The following is a 16,261-nucleotide window of genomic DNA, read 5'->3' on the forward strand; positions in this document are numbered from 1 at the left end:
CAGGTCAGGTCTGCTTACTGATCCCATTTGAACCTGTCTTAACAAAAAAGATGGTTGGTTTTCTGCCACACTGTGGACAGCGTACGATGCCCAGGAATGGGCATCGAGGTAGAATGGGTGAGGAAGGCCCCTTTCATCAGCAAAACCTGCATTTCGACTGGAGCGTGACATTATCAGATGATGTCCATAGCTTGCTGCCTTCCTCTTGTCAAAATCCTTTGAGAACTTTGTGGGATATGTTTCAGGAAAGAAGAAAGGTTTTCCCCAAGCTTACAGATAGAGAAACTAAGGCAGTGAAATGCTGAGTTTTATTTTCTAATCTATAGCATGTGGATTCATTTTCCGTATAGAGAAATTTGCTTTCAGTCACTAAGGATCCAGCAGCTCTGTATTTTCCTTCCCTTGCCTTTCCAAGTGTTTGTTTGTCCTGTGTCTTTTTGGTTGCCTAGTTCAGTCATGAGAGCCAGCTACTGCTGGGTTCAAGTGTACTTTGATCATTTTGTATCCCATAAAAAATTTTTTTTGCCTGCCTTCTTGCTCAAAGAAATAATTAAAAGAAAAATCAGTCTTCCTTCTTTTAACTCTCAGGAATTTTTACCCTCTGTGCTACAGAACTGATCTGTTAGACTCAGTTGAGTAGTCTTCTATTGGAGACATTCTTTTTTCCTTAGGAATGATTTCTTTTCCTGAAATTATCTTGGCTCAAGCCTCATAGCAAGTCAGACAGATATGTCCTTGTTACTCTGTCTTTTAAAACCTCTACCTCTGCACATCTAATGCATTCATTCTACCACTTCTTTTAAACTCTTCATTTCCTTCCTTTGAACTAACTTCACGGTATGAGTTATATTGAGTGTCTTTCATTCTTAATTGTACTAATTTCATTACATTATGGTACTATATTGTTGTTTACTGACCTCATATGAATATATACTTAAAAAAAAAAATTTCTCTACAGGAGCCAACTTGTTATTGCCGGGTTTAGAATATACTTAATAAACTGTTCTGCTATTGTTACGACCTCTCTTCTACCTGCTTCATAAAAAAAAAAAATCAGATGAAGTGTGTTTTGATTAGGAGGTTGGTCTGTGATTGTTTTTAAGCTCATAATTTGTTGCCTGCAGAGATTCAGGGAACCTGGTGCCGGCTATCCCGGGGAGCAGAGTTCCAGACAGGAAAGGGTAAAGAGCATGAACAAATGGCATGGACACTGATGACACAAAGCTGTGGTGGATGTGTGCAATGATGACACAAAGCTGTGGTGGATGTGTGCAATACAGAGAACAAATATACTGGGTAGTGAAACACACTTATCCTAATGCTGCTGTTAACACGCTGGAACTGCTGAGAGTCAATTAGGAGCGATCCTTTCTGTGTGATACCCACGTAAATGCATAACAAGCATTCATCAGCAGTGTGCTATATGCTTTTATTTTGCCTTAGATCTAGCACTTGAGCTCTTCTCATTCTCCTTTTCCTCTTACACCTCTTTAGTGAAGTATGCTGTGGCTGTAGCAGAACAAGAAGAGTTATGTTTTGTGCTAATTCATGCAAACATGGTTGCATTGTTTTCACTGCTTGCTTTCTGGATGGTTAAACAACTGGCATTCCATCTTGCCTCCTACAGGCCAAAGTAAAACGAAAAATGATGAGGCATTATTTAGTATAGAGACTTTGAAGCCTTCTTAACAATGAAATATTCAACAGTCTGTCTGAATGGCTCAGTATTATACAGAAGTATGGGAAAAGAAAAGATGGGCACTCAAAAGGATCGGTTGATTTGAATTCATATTGACAAATTAATTGACATTCCAGTAAAGGCTTTGAATGAATTAAGTCATAAGTGGTAGCCAGCAATAAAACCGTTGCAACTTTCACAATGTGTTCTAACAAAAGCCTCTTGTGGGCCGAATGTTTTCTGACAGGCAATAGAAAATGAAAACGCGTGTCTGCAGCGACACAGAAGCCCACAGCTTTGTAAAAGGCCCTAGTTTTATTGAAAATGATCTAGTAGGAAGGAGTAGGTGGAACTGAAAGCAACTTGAAAGTAGAGAGTATTATTAATGCATCTGAATGGGAAAAATGTTTCTTGTAAACTGGGTGTGAACCCAATTTTCTGTTGTGCATTAGAGGACAACAAACAATACAGAGCAGTACCCTGGCATTCTTGACAGATCAGACCTGAGGTTTCCTGATGCACGTTTGTAGCTCCTGGTCCGTTTGCTTTTGTACTCTACAAACAAATTAGTTGAAGTCTGTGTGATACTGCAAGTGATACTCCTGCTTTATACAGCAGACCACAAGCCAGGTCTTTTTTCCATGTCACCAAGTGCACCACACAACAGTTTAGGAAGATTGATATGAAAGACCAGAATAGCAGAGGTGTCAAATATTGTGCCTGTGGTGCGTTGACATGGTAGTGGAGTAAGAACAAGTAGGACAGTGAAGTTGCAGAAGTAAAACTGACAACTTCTTTGAGTGTTTGGTTTTACTGTTCTTAGCTTCAACCAACCAGGCTCGTTAAAACATCCTCTCTTTGGCATGTAGAGCATTCACTTTGCATATACCACCATCTTTAGGAAATGAATTCATTCCATTCTTTATGAGAATATATGTGACTCTGTGCGCAAAGTCTGAGAAACAAATAAGTACAGGTTTAGATATTTAAAGGAGATCCTTGAGAACGGAGAACTATGGGGAAATAAACTGGCAAATAAACTCCTCTGTGCATGATAAAGCTACATTTTTAAATGGTTTTTTGATGGTAATGCCAGAGAGAGAGGCTGTGCACTTGTTTGGTTTTGGCTACAGCAGGTCCTAGTGGGAGAGTTGTGAATAGCAACTAAATCTGCTGGGGTTTTTTGCCCTTGATGGTCAAAATGTAGCACTTCATTAGGGCAGTAGACACTGGGGGAAAAAGTCTTCACATGAGAGCTCCTCTTGCTGTTCTGCATGTGAATGTCATACCTTTTTGGCTGGCATTTTGGTGTCTCTTCCGTTTGGGGCTTTCTTTTGCTGGTTTGTTTACTTCCTCCCTCCTTCCTCGTCTCACAGAGATCTCCTCGTTTATTTTCTGGTGACCAAGTGCCTGAGAATGTTGAGCAAAGGGCATGTCAGCTGGCTGCCCTCCTGGAGTCCAGACGTGCAGTGAGGCATCAGGTGATGACAGCCCTGCCTATCTGGTGTCCTGTGTCAGTGCGGGATTCTGGGTACAGGTGAAATCTGGGGTCACAGAGAAAAATTCATGAAAATACAATGGCCACTGCTCTACAGTCATGTGGTTAAAATGACAGTCAAGTCTATTTTGTGTAGTGTTTTCATCTGACTTGCCAGTTCTTAGCTGTCTCCTTGCTTGGTGAGGGACAGTGTTTCTGTTCCTCAAAACGCAATATAAAAAATAAAGTAAAACCAACCTCTAAACTTCAGCATGTAGATGCTGAAAACCAGCTGGGCTCCAGATCAAATCACAGTGGTCATTTACCAGTCAGCTGCTCACAGATTTACTTTCTTCTGGAAGCAGGAACATTCACATTTTCCAAGCATTATTCCTGGCTCCAAAGTACTACTTTTGTGTCCATGCTTCCTGCATAGTTATTTCCAATGGTAGAACTGGCAGCTTGTGTGGGTTTTCTTTGATTCCAGTACACTCTTCTGTTTTGTTTTGGTTTTGTGCTTAATTTTCTCTCCAGTGTGTTGTCTTTGGGATATGGGAATATGTGCCAGTTTGAGCTGGGGTTCTTTAGTTGCTTCTCCTATTTCTGTTTTCAGTTACCTTCAGCAGCATTTGGCAAACTGCAGAGTACTTTTGGAAAACACCATCTACAAAAGTGATTTTTTTGTTTTCCATAACTTATTGTTTTGAATTAACCATCTAAAATCAAGCTGTCTTCATGAGCTGGAGCATAAGTAGTCCCAGAATGTTTGCTGGTAGGCATAACTTTTCCAAGCCATACTGAAAGGAAATTTATAGCTTCTGGGTCACTTTTCATTGCTGGGGTTTTTTTTTGGGGTGCCATCTTTACTGATGATTAAAGCCAGGGAAGCTGTTCTCTCGGAAGGAGCAGTGAACCTTTGGCTAGATTTGTGATTTGGGGACACAGAACAAGATATGAAAGACTGAATGAGAAGACTAGTTTAAATGTAGTGGCACCTATTTCTTAATGAGTGACACAACTGAAGATCTTGGGCATGATCCACAATGCTCATGTGCATTTTCTTATGCAGTTGAAATGATGATACAGAAACGAAGATCTAGACCAAAACATCTTGCTCCTGCCTTTTGTGTTGCTCTCTGGCGATTTTAAGCTCCTCTTGAGGGTGTAAAAGATTAACAGCATTGCAAAGCAAAGGTAGAAATTATTTTTGAAATTGTCTAATGTCTGCCTTGTGCAGAATTGAAAAGGAGAGAAAATGGAGGGGAGACAGAGAGCACAAAGTGGAGGAAAGCATAAAGTGGGTAGGACAGAGAGGAAAAAGAGGAAACAGATGTTGGAACACTGCAAGCAATGATGGATTATGATGTGGGATGTAAGGGAAGAAAACAAGAAAAATAGTTTGGTAAGAGAAAGACAGCTTAGAAAAGTAAGACATTTTCCGAGAAGAAATTTGATTAAATGTTGATGATCTTAAGTGTGGAAAATTTGTGTATTAACAATTACATTTCTTTAAATTGGGGAAACTGTGAAAGACAAGCTCTTTTGTATTTTGTCCAGTAAATTTAATCTTGAGGTTAGCCTATCCTAAGTGGCTAGAAGTAGATATTTTCATGGGTCATGCAGTTACGTGACATTTATTTTTCCTTTTTATTACTAAAATAATAACTTTCTTTTCAAAGACAGTAAATTATTTGAAACTTGCGTATTTTTTATTTCCAGACTATAATTTTTAGAAATGTATGGTTTCTACCAGTACTGCTGTTTGTCTGATACTTTCAGCTTTTTTTTTTTTTCTATTTGTATGACGTATTTCTTGTGAGAGGGGCATAATAATCCGTAGAGATAATGACAAGGGTATGTTGGAAGACCAAATTTTGGGTTCTTCTGTGAAGAACCAGTTTCAGAAGGATGCAGATTCTCAGATTGTGATTTATTCTTTGCCATTTGATAAGCAAGAGCAGCAGATTATTTTATATTGATTCATTCTTTTTTTGTGTGATTTTTCTAGTCTGCTTACAGTAAATTTAAGGTTGGAAATTTGCTGCTAATTACAGGAAATGCATACAAGCTAATTTCTTTCTCTTCCACCCCCAGGAGAGTAGGCTTTTGGTTTATATAGTTAAAATATAGAAGAGGTCTCACATGACCTGAAAGATGATCTTAGTGCATTGGGCCAGTAATAGAGAACGATGGGAGATACAGAAGAAGCAGAGGAAATTGATTTGGAATCTTTGCCAGTGGCTTAGTTGGTTGGGTTACAGGAGATTGGACATCTGTGGAAGCAGGTAACTGCTTCCAAATGGTCCTAAATAACTTAAAACCTAATAAAAAGCAAATTAAGAATGACTTACTCTGCCTCGCTAGGGAGAAAGTGAAGATACACTGGATATTTTTCTACAAGTCTTCAAGAAATTGTTCTTGATGGTGGCCAGAAAGGCATGAGTGGTTTGTTGTTGTTTTTTTTTTTTTCATTTTCTCTTCTCTTCCCTCTGTAGCCATGTGTGATTGTTTTGACTTTCATTTTATTTTTTAGCCTGAGACTGAACCGTCTCGCCGATTCTTTGTTGACCAGTGGGAGCTCTCCCTTAGCCTCCGCTCTTCCAATCGCCCTTCCTCACCTTCATCCGACTCCCTCCGACAGGTAGCCTTGGCCTGGGCATTGCCAGGTGCATCCAGCTGTGTTTGCTTGCCAAGGACACACCACGAGAGATGGCCAGGCTTGGCAATGCTTCACCTGCAGAACACAATATCTGTGCATAGCCATGCACAAATGAGAACCCACAGGCAGCCTGTGCCCGGCACAGCTCGGTTCTTGTCAGCCATAAAGCAGTTTGAAGCTAAATGTGTTTAACATTTGGTGTAAATGAAAAGCTTTTGGTACATCTCACTCTCAAACCAGGTTTTTTTTGAGCACTGGTAGTCCTTCTGACTTTGCAGTAAAGCTTTCTGGTTTTGCTTGCTGCTTTTGTTGAGGTTTTGGGCCAAATGGCAGAATGTGTTTGTGCATATCTGGTTAATGGACAGCGTGAAATAAAACGTACTTTGGCTTTCTGAAAAATCACAGAGAATTTGAACTAGTTGCAGTTGTCATACATGAACAGCAGGAACTTGAGTTTGACCTAAGCTGGAGTGGGTTCTTTTCCTGCTCTTGAAAATGCTGCGGAACGTTGTCTATCTTGAAGGCTTTTGACCATGGGAAGAAAGAGAAAATGCTTCATTTAAAACCCATTATTAGGCCAGGTGTGATATGTAGGAAAAAAGCAAAATAAATCAGAAACACAGAACCCCAAATGAAAAATTCGGCAATTAAATTTCTCACTCCAGGTAGTCCAAGGTATTGTGAGTTAATATTAACATATTCACTTTGTAAGCACGGAACCTCATGTGTGGTGGTAGAAACTGAAAGATCCTGCAGTATCTGCATTTAAGCTTGAATGAAGGTTTCAGATCAAAACTTGATCAGGGGAAACCTGATTCAGCTAAAAACATTTTTCCCATGGAAATGCTTGATCTATCTTTTAAGAAAAGTTAAAGAACCTCAAAGGTTTCTAGTCCTTTAGAGGAAAACAAAAGCTCTTGGTCAAATCTGCTGTGATTGCCAGTTAAAGATCAGTGCTGAGGGAAATTTTACAAGTGAGCACCATTTTAAATGCAATACTTGACCAAGATACACTATTTGTCATAGAAAGGCAACTCAGCATTTTTGTGTGCACACACCGACTGAGGAAAAATATGGAACCTGGAAAATTTTGAAAGACAAATCATTTGTTATTTCTTGCATATAGAAATACTGCAAGTGCTCTGCATTTTGGAATGGAATCAGTAGACAGGTATAAGTTCTTTCTGGGTAGAAATAAATCCTCGTTGACAAAGAACTTAAGGAACTAGAACTGTAGTGACAGCAGCAGTAATCTCTAGCTGAGCACTCCATTTTCCAAGTCTTTTTCCCCAAAGAAGTACCCATTCTGTGGCAAGATTCAGTTTTTGTGATGCTTCCTGCTGTTCTCATGTCTGAACGTGTGAAGTCTTAAACATTGCTGAAAGGCTAATAATCACACATGTTAAATTGGCTATTAGTTGTGGGAAATAACTAGTGTGCTTCAAGCAAGTTGTGTTATACAAGTAAAAGGGGGGTTTGAGATACAACTGTAGACCTTTTATTATGCTTGATATTTTACACTTGCTAGAAGCTGGAATGTCTCTCTGATACCAAAATTAGCTGAGTCTCCAGCTAGAAACGTTTCCTGTTCTGGCAAAGGAAAGTTACTTGGCGTGCTCCTTGCTGCTCTGAGTCAAATGCGTGGCGTTTGCAGTGTGATTGAGCTAACATGGATGGAACCACATCATTTTCTTAACCGTGTCGTTATTGCCAACGGTTGTGTTTCCTGTGAAAAACACTTCCTCCGCTCCTGCAGTGATTGAACTTGGCTTGCAGACACTCATTTTGTACCATCTAAGGTAACAACCAACTTGCCTAGATTCCTCGGAATACCGGAGGGGTTTAGGTATCCAAAGTTACGCAGTCAGTCAAGTATCCATGATGGAGAAAAACCAAGTCATAAAGCCATGTTCACAGTTGAACAAGTATGTGTTCCAGATGTATGCAGGTATGGCTTTAATGCATTGGATGAGGCTATTCCATCTTTTTCCCTATACACCTCTGTGTATTTTTAGCATTGGAAGAATTAATGTTTTTTGAATCACTGTGAGTTCCTTAATGAAGGACTTATCCCTGCTCTGTGAATGCTCTGTAAATGAATTCTTCCCAGTTGCTGAGCATATAAATACATTGCTGCAGTCAGTGTGACATGTCTTCTAAAAGATCTTTGTTTCTGATGCCAATTTTACCTGGAACCTAAAATCTTAACCTATATTTAGCCTCATCTTTTAGGAGTGTCTATTCTCAGGTTTCCGGGTGCAAAATACCCTACAAGTGAAAACAAGACCTGCTCCCTTCATCATCACAGTATTTCTGGAACATTTAGACAATTGCAAAATGCAGGTCTCCCTGTCCGTTCTTACAGGTGATCCTGGACTGGACTGGTGATTTCTGATGACACTAGCTTTGCTATTACTACTTGTCACTTCATATTGTCCACTGTCTTGGCATGATTTGACCTCTCTGCACTTTTTCACCACCTAACCTATCATCATTTTAGTTATTTTTTTTTAATTTGATTTCTTTTTTCTTTTCCCACTTCACTATTGTTTTATCCAACCCATCTGGTAGAAGTACATAAAGATGTACACAGGCGGAGTGAGCTCATTGGCTGAGCAGATAGCCAATCAGCTTCAAAGGAAAGAGCAACCCAAAACCCTTCTAGACAAGAAGGAACTGGTAAGACCATGTGCCGAAGGTGATGCGTGTTTGTGATTAGATGTCCTGTAGATCTGAAGTATTGTGAGTGTCCAGTTGTTACACCACTGATGGAACCTGTCGTAGCTTTGTGAAAGACTTTGTTTCCCTTTCTCCATTCACCCTCACTCTTGTCCTCATTTTCCTTGCCAAATATTTTAATCTAATCTCAGCGTCCAAGGATTGGGCAAAATTAGTTGAGAAACTGTCCATAATACTTTTGCTTACTTCAGCTGCATTCTGGAGGAGATACTGATTTTGATAATGTAGGTCTAAGAATTGCTGGTTTGAAGGTTTTTCTGATGGTTTTGGCTTTCCATCATACATGCCTCCTAGAGTGATTTATTTCAAGGTCGTCATTAATAGTACCGGTGTCCACTCATCCACCCAGAGCTTATTTTACTCCTGATTATATGTAGGCATGGCATCCTAGGACCCTTTTTCCTGGACAATAAGGTTAGTTTTTGGTGTCCTGGTTAAAACTGTGGATTATGTCCAAGAACTGCAGCATCTAGGTGCTCCTGTATCCACGTAAACGAAGAGAAGATGGGACGGTGTGATCTCGGTGAGGCCGGACACAGTGTGGACTTAACCATCCCTGTTTCTGTCTAGGGCTCTCTCAAAAAGGAGTTCCCCCAAAACCTGGGAGGCAGCGATGTCTGTTACTTCTGCCGCAAGCGGGTCTATGTGATGGAGAGGCTCAGTGCTGAGGGCAAGTTCTTCCACCGCAGCTGCTTCAAGTGCGAGTACTGCGCGACCACCCTGCGCTTGTCGTCCTACGCCTACGACATCGAAGATGGTAAGAGAAGTTACCTTTCTACCAGAATTCTCTTACCTGTCCTGGACTGTCTGTTAAGTGATTGCAGCTCTTTTTTTTTTTTTTTTTTGGCTGAAAAAATAATTGGATGAGTTAGGGAAGAGAGTAACTCTTCCTGCTGTTCACCGTCTCTCCAACTGTTGAAGCTTTATGGGTTTCCTGTGGCCAGGTCATGCTGACAGCAAAATAACTGAGCTCATAGGAATTAATTGAACTTTATTAGCAGCTGCTAGAATGCAGAGAATCAAATAGTAGCTGGAGGCTTTAAAAGGGTTTGGAGGCTGAGTTTGAAAACCAGACTCTTTACTCTCATTTGACAGTTTTTAAATAAAACCCCTTAGTGTTTAGTACCACTTAAGAGAAAATACCAAATTTGAGAGAAATGTAGTCAGCTTGTTCTTCTCGAAGACATCACAACTCTCCAACTCTGTATGTTTATTTTAGATGTACTAAAATAGGAACTTCATAATCAGGGACTATGATAATAGGTCATTACAAACTAAGTTCTGTTTATGTAGCAAAAAGTGGAGCATCAAGGTTGCACAGAGGTGAGTCAGTGTTACAGAGAGAGTGGTGTTGAAGTAGTTACTGAAGATTCAGTAATGACTCATTTTCTATATCTGATAGACTAAGGAGGAAGGCATATGATTACAAAACTTGCTGATGACTCAGTTAATAGAATGTAACATGCTAAGAATTAAGAGAAGCTTCAGATATACTCTACAGGTCTGAGAAACCAGATAATGTGGCAGCAGATGAAACTCAATTTATCAACAAAGTGTGCATATTGAAAGTAATAATTTGAAAGCACCCATCACTTGTGAAATGTAATCTCCTTCTAAGAGTAGCAATATATTGCAATCTTTGCTTGGGCAGTGATTGATTAAAATGTCACATTTTCTGAAGAGAAAATATGAGAAAGTATTTCAGATAAATGTTGATTTATATCAGCAGGTATGCCTTTGTTTTCTTCCACAGCTACCTATCTTTAATCCCATCTCAATAGGAAAGTATGTGCAAAATGTTGTAAAACCATGTTACAGGTTAGGTGCAAAGGATTCTACTTGGAACATGATGGTGTAGAAAACAAAGGTAACAGGAAAAAAAAGTTAGTACCGGTAATTTTCCCTGCTCATTGGCAAAGATGATGGTAAATTATAAACTGATATGCCACAGGATGAAACTCCAGAATATTTTACTGCAGATGGAAGTGTTATCAAATTGATAGGTATCTACTGCATGTAACTAGGAAGAATCTTTTTACATATACTGGGTGGAGTAATGGCCATGGAAACACTATCTAGGCTTAAGGGGCAAAAAGAACCAGAGTTATGTATTCATGATGCATTATAAAATGGCTTTAAGTAGTGGACTTGCTCGGTTGTGAAAAGTTGAGGAAACTTAGAATCATCAAACCAGACTCCCAGTAAGGAATAGAAAACCCTTTATTTCTCAATCAGAAGGTCAGCAGACTTGGCAGGCGAGTTTAAAGGGACCAATGGTCATTTTGAAACCAGCACATAGAAGTAACATCTTTGCCAGTAATCAAAGTTGGGGAAAAAGCATTTTTTTGAGCCCTGCTGTTATTTTGGGCATTCACAAGTAACTGAAAACCTGACTGTATGTTAAGCAGTAACAGACTGGGCTCCTTTGTCAGCTGTAGGGGCTGAAACAGTTTTTACCACCAGATTTAGTGATTCCCTCTGCAAGCAAGCTTGTGTATGCAGTTATGGTCAGATAGTTCTCAGTGAAGCAAACACAGAGCTTGGGAGTTTCAGCACACTGATAGCATTGATTCTGAAATGATATTCCACGCCTAACAGTTGTGTGTGTGTACGAAGAGGATATGGCCAAACAGAAATATGTGGTATCTCGTCTAATCTCATCATTGTGAAAATTCAGCTTATATTTCAGTCTGAGTTTTCTTTGGGAGAAAAAAAAAAACAACAAAGCTATACACACATTGTTGCTGTTCATGTAGCTGTTGGGAGTGATAAGCATTCTGCAGTGTTCTGCAGTCAGTGTCTGGTTGTAGGCTTCAAAGTCTGGGAATTTTTATCTAAGAGCTTTTCTGCTGTTGCTCGTTTCAGTCTTGGAGTGGTCTTTGGAAAGTGGAAATATTAAGAAATGCTTATTTAAGTAAAGACTTTTCAATAGATAATGTTTGTCACTTTTCCACCATAAAACAAAGGACTGTGCAAATACTAGAACAGAGAAAGAGAGAGAGGTCAGAATATATGTTGGGAATGCATTAGCAAAGCTCTAGGAATGGGATAGCAATAGGGGATGCTATGGGCTGCATATAGCAAGCATGATACACTGGCAAAGGTACAGTGGAAGATAATTACATGGCATCCGTTTGCTGCTATTATTTGTATTATGGTGTTGCTAGTGCTGCTTTGTCTTCCTGACAGTGCTCAGATACCAGTAAAAAGCCTATCTAGACTTCTGGGGTGTTACTAAACCTCCTAGTATCACAAAAGGTCTTATTTTTGAAAATGAAACATTGTTTGGTTGTCCTTTCTACAAGTAGACACTGTGCACTTTGAGGGATGGTTCTTTGGGAGTTAACACTGTCCTCACCCACTTTCCTCTGCTGGTTGTATTCATTCTTGCTTTTTCCAAAAGTGCTTCTGCCAGCTTTTCATGTGATGATTTCTTTGTTCCTCACACACTGCCGCATTGTTAGCATGTGATACCACACAAGCCTCACAGCTTTGCTTTGGTGTTTGATAGGATTTTAAACTAAATGGCTGTCAGGCACCCAATGGAAAGGAGGCTAGTTATGAGGGGGAGAGAGGAGGGCTGGAGTTAAAACTTCAGATAGTGTTTACCTCCCCTGTGCAGTGAAGAAACTGGAGGGAGCAACAGGAATGGCAGCGGAAAATAAGTTGCAGTGAGATGGGCATTTATATTGTGCTAAACTCCTGTGTTCTCATTGCTGACCATCATTTGTGTTTTATCTGCAGGTAAATTCTACTGTAAGCCTCACTACTGTTACCGGCTCTCTGGTTATGCTCAAAGAAAGAGGCCAGCAGTGGGTCCTCTGTCAGGAAAGGTAACTCGTTATTTTCATTTAACATGTCGTGTTAATAGATTTTGATTCTTAACATTGAGAAAGTACATAGGATGTGTTGGTGGGATTTTTTAAGTAGAAGAATTCAGAGTGCATTTAGTTGCTTTTTTATATTGTGAAAGCTTACAGTTCTACAAATATTATTTAAAAGCACTTCCTCTACTTACTGCTTCTTTTTTCATGGTATTTATTATAAAATTATGTACTATCCCATTCAAAACAGAATTTTGATTTGTTTTCTTATCAGCTGAAGTTCTTAGTCCATGCAGAGACTTATATGAATAGTGTTACCAGTTCTGGTTTTGCTTTGTTTCTCCATGTTTTTTCTTAAGATGAAACAAATTGTTTGCTTTTCCTTTGAAACATAAAGTTCTACCCCACTTGCATAAGCTATGAAGATCACTTACCTTCATTTCTGAAGGTTTTCTTTGTGTTAATGGGAACCTGTGTGAAAAGGAGGGATATCCCTTTTCCTATGCTATCATAGTGGAAGCATTTGTGCTTTAAATACGGGATGAAGACACACTGTGTATTACAGAAAAGTCTCTCAGCTTTTGTCATTGCAACCCAAGGCACTTAATTTTTCTCCTGGAAACCCTTTTCAGTATTTTTACACTGAGCAAGCTGCATGCTGGTCTCTTAACAAGTTCTGTTTAGCTTGTATGCTGCAAACTGACCTTCTCCCTTAGATTATATTTTCCTTCATAATAGTGCTGGTGCCTGTCTTTGTGCCTGTTTCTCAGTTTTTATTAGTACAAGCTGAAGCTGTACTCCTCCTTTACGGAAGGATAATGGAACCATCCCAACATATGTGCCGTACCTCCTGCCAAAAATAAAGACTAAAAACGGTACTTGTTTTATTTCCCAGAAGAGCAGACTTCAGGGATCTTACTGCTTTGACTTTCTTGGATATCCAGCTTGGTTTTCGGAGCTTTAATAAAGCCATAAATTGAGAAGGAACATACTTGGTTCAGACCTTGTGCTATGGTTACGTGGGGTATCACAACTGCGAGATGCTTTCCTAGTTCAGCATGTTCAGTACGTGTAACATTTTCAATTCTAACATGAATTTAACTTCCCCCACGTTCTTCCAGGACAACAAGGGACCTCTGCAGGACGCCATGGCGAGTGATGGAAACGGACGGGCAAACACCATCCCCGCCTCAGCAGAGAGGGCCCCAGGTAGCTCCGCTTCCTTCTTTAGCAGGGTGGTGCAGTACTCGCTCGGCCTCTTGGGCAGAGTTAGGCTGGCAAGCCAGCGCCTGCAAAGCACAGTCTCCTCGATTGGGCACCAGGTAGCCCAGAACCCTCTGGACTCCTTTTTCATGTGTCAGCTGATGGCTTTTGGGGTTCCCTTTCTCTATGTCCAGTCAGAAGTTCTCGTGCAGATCCTAGGGGAATTCTGTGGGCAGCCTGCTGACCAGTAAGAATTAACGTGACCCAGTTCTGAGCTGTGTAACTCGTGTGGTTTTTTGCGGTGCCATGTGAATTTTGTGTGTTACGTGAAAAATCTCAATATGTTATTTTGCACTGTGGCTTTGGGGCCTAGATGTTCTCAGTCCTTTCAAGGGCATTATTCAAAAGAATTCCAGGAAAACACAGATGCTCAGTTGAGAGTCTCCTCTGAGTGGGCCCAGATAAAATCACTGTAATGTATGCGGCAAAATGTTAATGAAGTTAAAAGTTTTGCTGAAGCACTGGAATGGGTCACAAACTGGATTTCTGTGTTTGCCAGAATTCTGGGTGTGGTTTCTTGTTCTCCCAAGCTTCTCTTCATTAATCTGGTACTTGAATGGGAAAGATCCCATTATCTCTAGATTGTGTCTCCTTTGGAATTCTGGGTGTCTGACAGCTAATGGGATTGGATTCCTTAAACCCCTTGAATTTCATGGTGCGGGCAGGTCATGGTGCTCTTCCCTCACTGCCAGTGTCTGTGCTGCTCCCGGCCGTGGCTTTGGAAACGGGGCGGTGAATGCGTGTGTCTTTCTGTGAAGTAGTTTTGCCTTTTAACTTGGAATTCTAATTCCTTCTAACATGAGAGAAGTGTCTGTGCTACAAATGCTCGTTTGCCCAGCCCCTAAGTGCTCATTTAGCGATGTCAGAAAAAGGAAGAGATTTGATTTCTAGTATTTGTTCCAGAACACTATGGATAAACTAAATCTGCTGCTTTTAGGAGAGAACATACTTAGAGCAATACTTTGAGAAAAGAATGCTTTCATAGTGCCAGTTGGGAAAAGACCTTAACAACCCAGAGGCAAATAAAAATCATGTTTTTCTTTGTCTTTATATATTATTCTTACAAGTGTTTCTAAGATTGTAGCGGAATGCAATCTGGCAGAAATTTATTCCTAGTGTGTGCAGTTGATTCTTGAAGTGTAGTTACTTTCAAGGTTTCCTCTTTTGTGTGTGTGGAGTTTCCATATGGCAAAAGTGAGAAAAGGGAAAAGGTAGAGAAGAATGCCATTTGTGAAATTAAAAGGTCTGCTAACTACAGCATTTTTTGTACAACTGGATAGACTTCAAATTGTTTTCTCTGAAAGTGATTTTTTTTTTTTTAAGCTGGAACATACTCTTTAAGATGAATGGAAAAAATATTTATTGGTGCGCAGGGAATCTGATGTGAGAATAAGGTCGTTTAGGGAGTGAAGCTACTGGTGATGAGAATTGGAAGGAGGAGATTTTAGTGACATTTATAATTAGTTTATCAAAGCAGCTGCTGGCAGAAAGTCTCCTTCCTCTGATTTAGTCCTTCCAACTGATCAAATTTAGTTACTTTTACAAAGGAACATTCAGTACATAGCACCTAAGTGATCACTAAGTAGAGCAAACAATAGACCATAGTTTGCAATAAACTTATATAAATGAGATGTAAATCAGCCCTAAATCAGATGCTCCCATCTCTCCTTATGTGGCAGTGGCACAATCCTGTAGCAGCACTGTAGTACTTCCAGGGGAATAAGATGGAAAAGACACCGTTTTGTCTAACAGCAAAACTTGAAATCTAGGGCTCCTTCTTGTTTGCTTTCTGCTTTTTTAAAGCAGTGTATAGCTAGCATAATGTTTAGAGCTTTTGGACCTTGTATAGCTTTGCCTCTTGCAGTGCCCAAAGTGCATTAGGACACACTCAGCTTAGCTGGGTCATCTTTCAGGTAGCCTATCGTGGTGCATTCTTGTGTGTGCATGACAGAAATAACATTTAGTGGTAGGAGAGGTGAGCAGTGCCTCTACTGTGCAAAAGAAATGCCAATAGGGGCTGAGATTTTGTTTAATTCATGCAGTAGGTTTTAAGTATATCTTAAAACTACTGACCTAACAGTGGTTAAGAAGCAGGAGGAAGCTGAATGCAATATACTTTAAAAACAAGTCACCGTGTTATTAAAGGCAGGTGTAACAGTTATGTCCTGTAGCTCCTGTTCTTGCTGGGTATGTAGGTCAAGAAACCTGTGATATGTTTACAGTTATGTATGGTTTGAAAAAACAAAACAAACCCTTTTGAATTACCAAGCTTGCTAATACAGTGGAAGAACAGGACATTATTCCTGAATAATCAAAAGGACCCTATAAGATCATATCTCAGTGTAACTCCTGAATTTGAACTATTTGTGTATATGACTTCTTGCAGTTTAATAAATTGTCTGTTTTGAGAGACTACAGACATTCTGCTTTCACCGTAGAGTAGACAAATACCTCGAGCAAAAACCTGTCTGAGATGGAGACAGAGACAGAGCTCTGTTTCCAAGGCTCCACTTCACCTGTCTGGTAGACTAATCCAGTACAGGTCATATATCTGAAAATGTTTTGCCTCCTTTAGGGCAAGTGCCACCAAATGGAATTTGGCAATAACAATTTCGAACCCT

The 16,261-nt window shown here is 39.9% G+C and overlaps 1 protein-coding gene across 5 annotated transcripts in view; it reads left to right on the forward strand.

The window, feature by feature from the left end:
• MICAL3 (microtubule associated monooxygenase, calponin and LIM domain containing 3) overlaps positions 1 to 16,261 on the forward strand; it is a 168,180-nt gene that overhangs the window by 84,287 nt on the left and 67,632 nt on the right. For 4 of the 5 annotated variants that reach the window (XM_027665685.1, XM_027665694.1, XM_027665702.1 and 1 more), the window contains 3 exons: positions 9,124 to 9,310; positions 12,298 to 12,386; positions 13,499 to 13,586. In XM_027665685.1, coding sequence (XP_027521486.1) covers positions 9,124 to 9,310; positions 12,298 to 12,386; positions 13,499 to 13,586 — 364 coding nt within the window. Of the gene's footprint in view, positions 1 to 1,124; positions 1,182 to 3,054; positions 3,160 to 5,688; positions 5,797 to 8,385; positions 8,494 to 9,123; positions 9,311 to 12,297; positions 12,387 to 13,498; positions 13,587 to 16,261 lie in introns of all 5 variants that reach the window. The other variant, XM_027665712.1, reaches the window with a different exon arrangement.

The sequence above is a fragment of the Corapipo altera genome, unplaced genomic scaffold (assembly GCF_003945725.1).
Source record: "Corapipo altera isolate COAL_440 unplaced genomic scaffold, ASM394572v1 1, whole genome shotgun sequence".
Lineage (NCBI taxonomy): Eukaryota > Metazoa > Chordata > Aves > Passeriformes > Pipridae > Corapipo > Corapipo altera.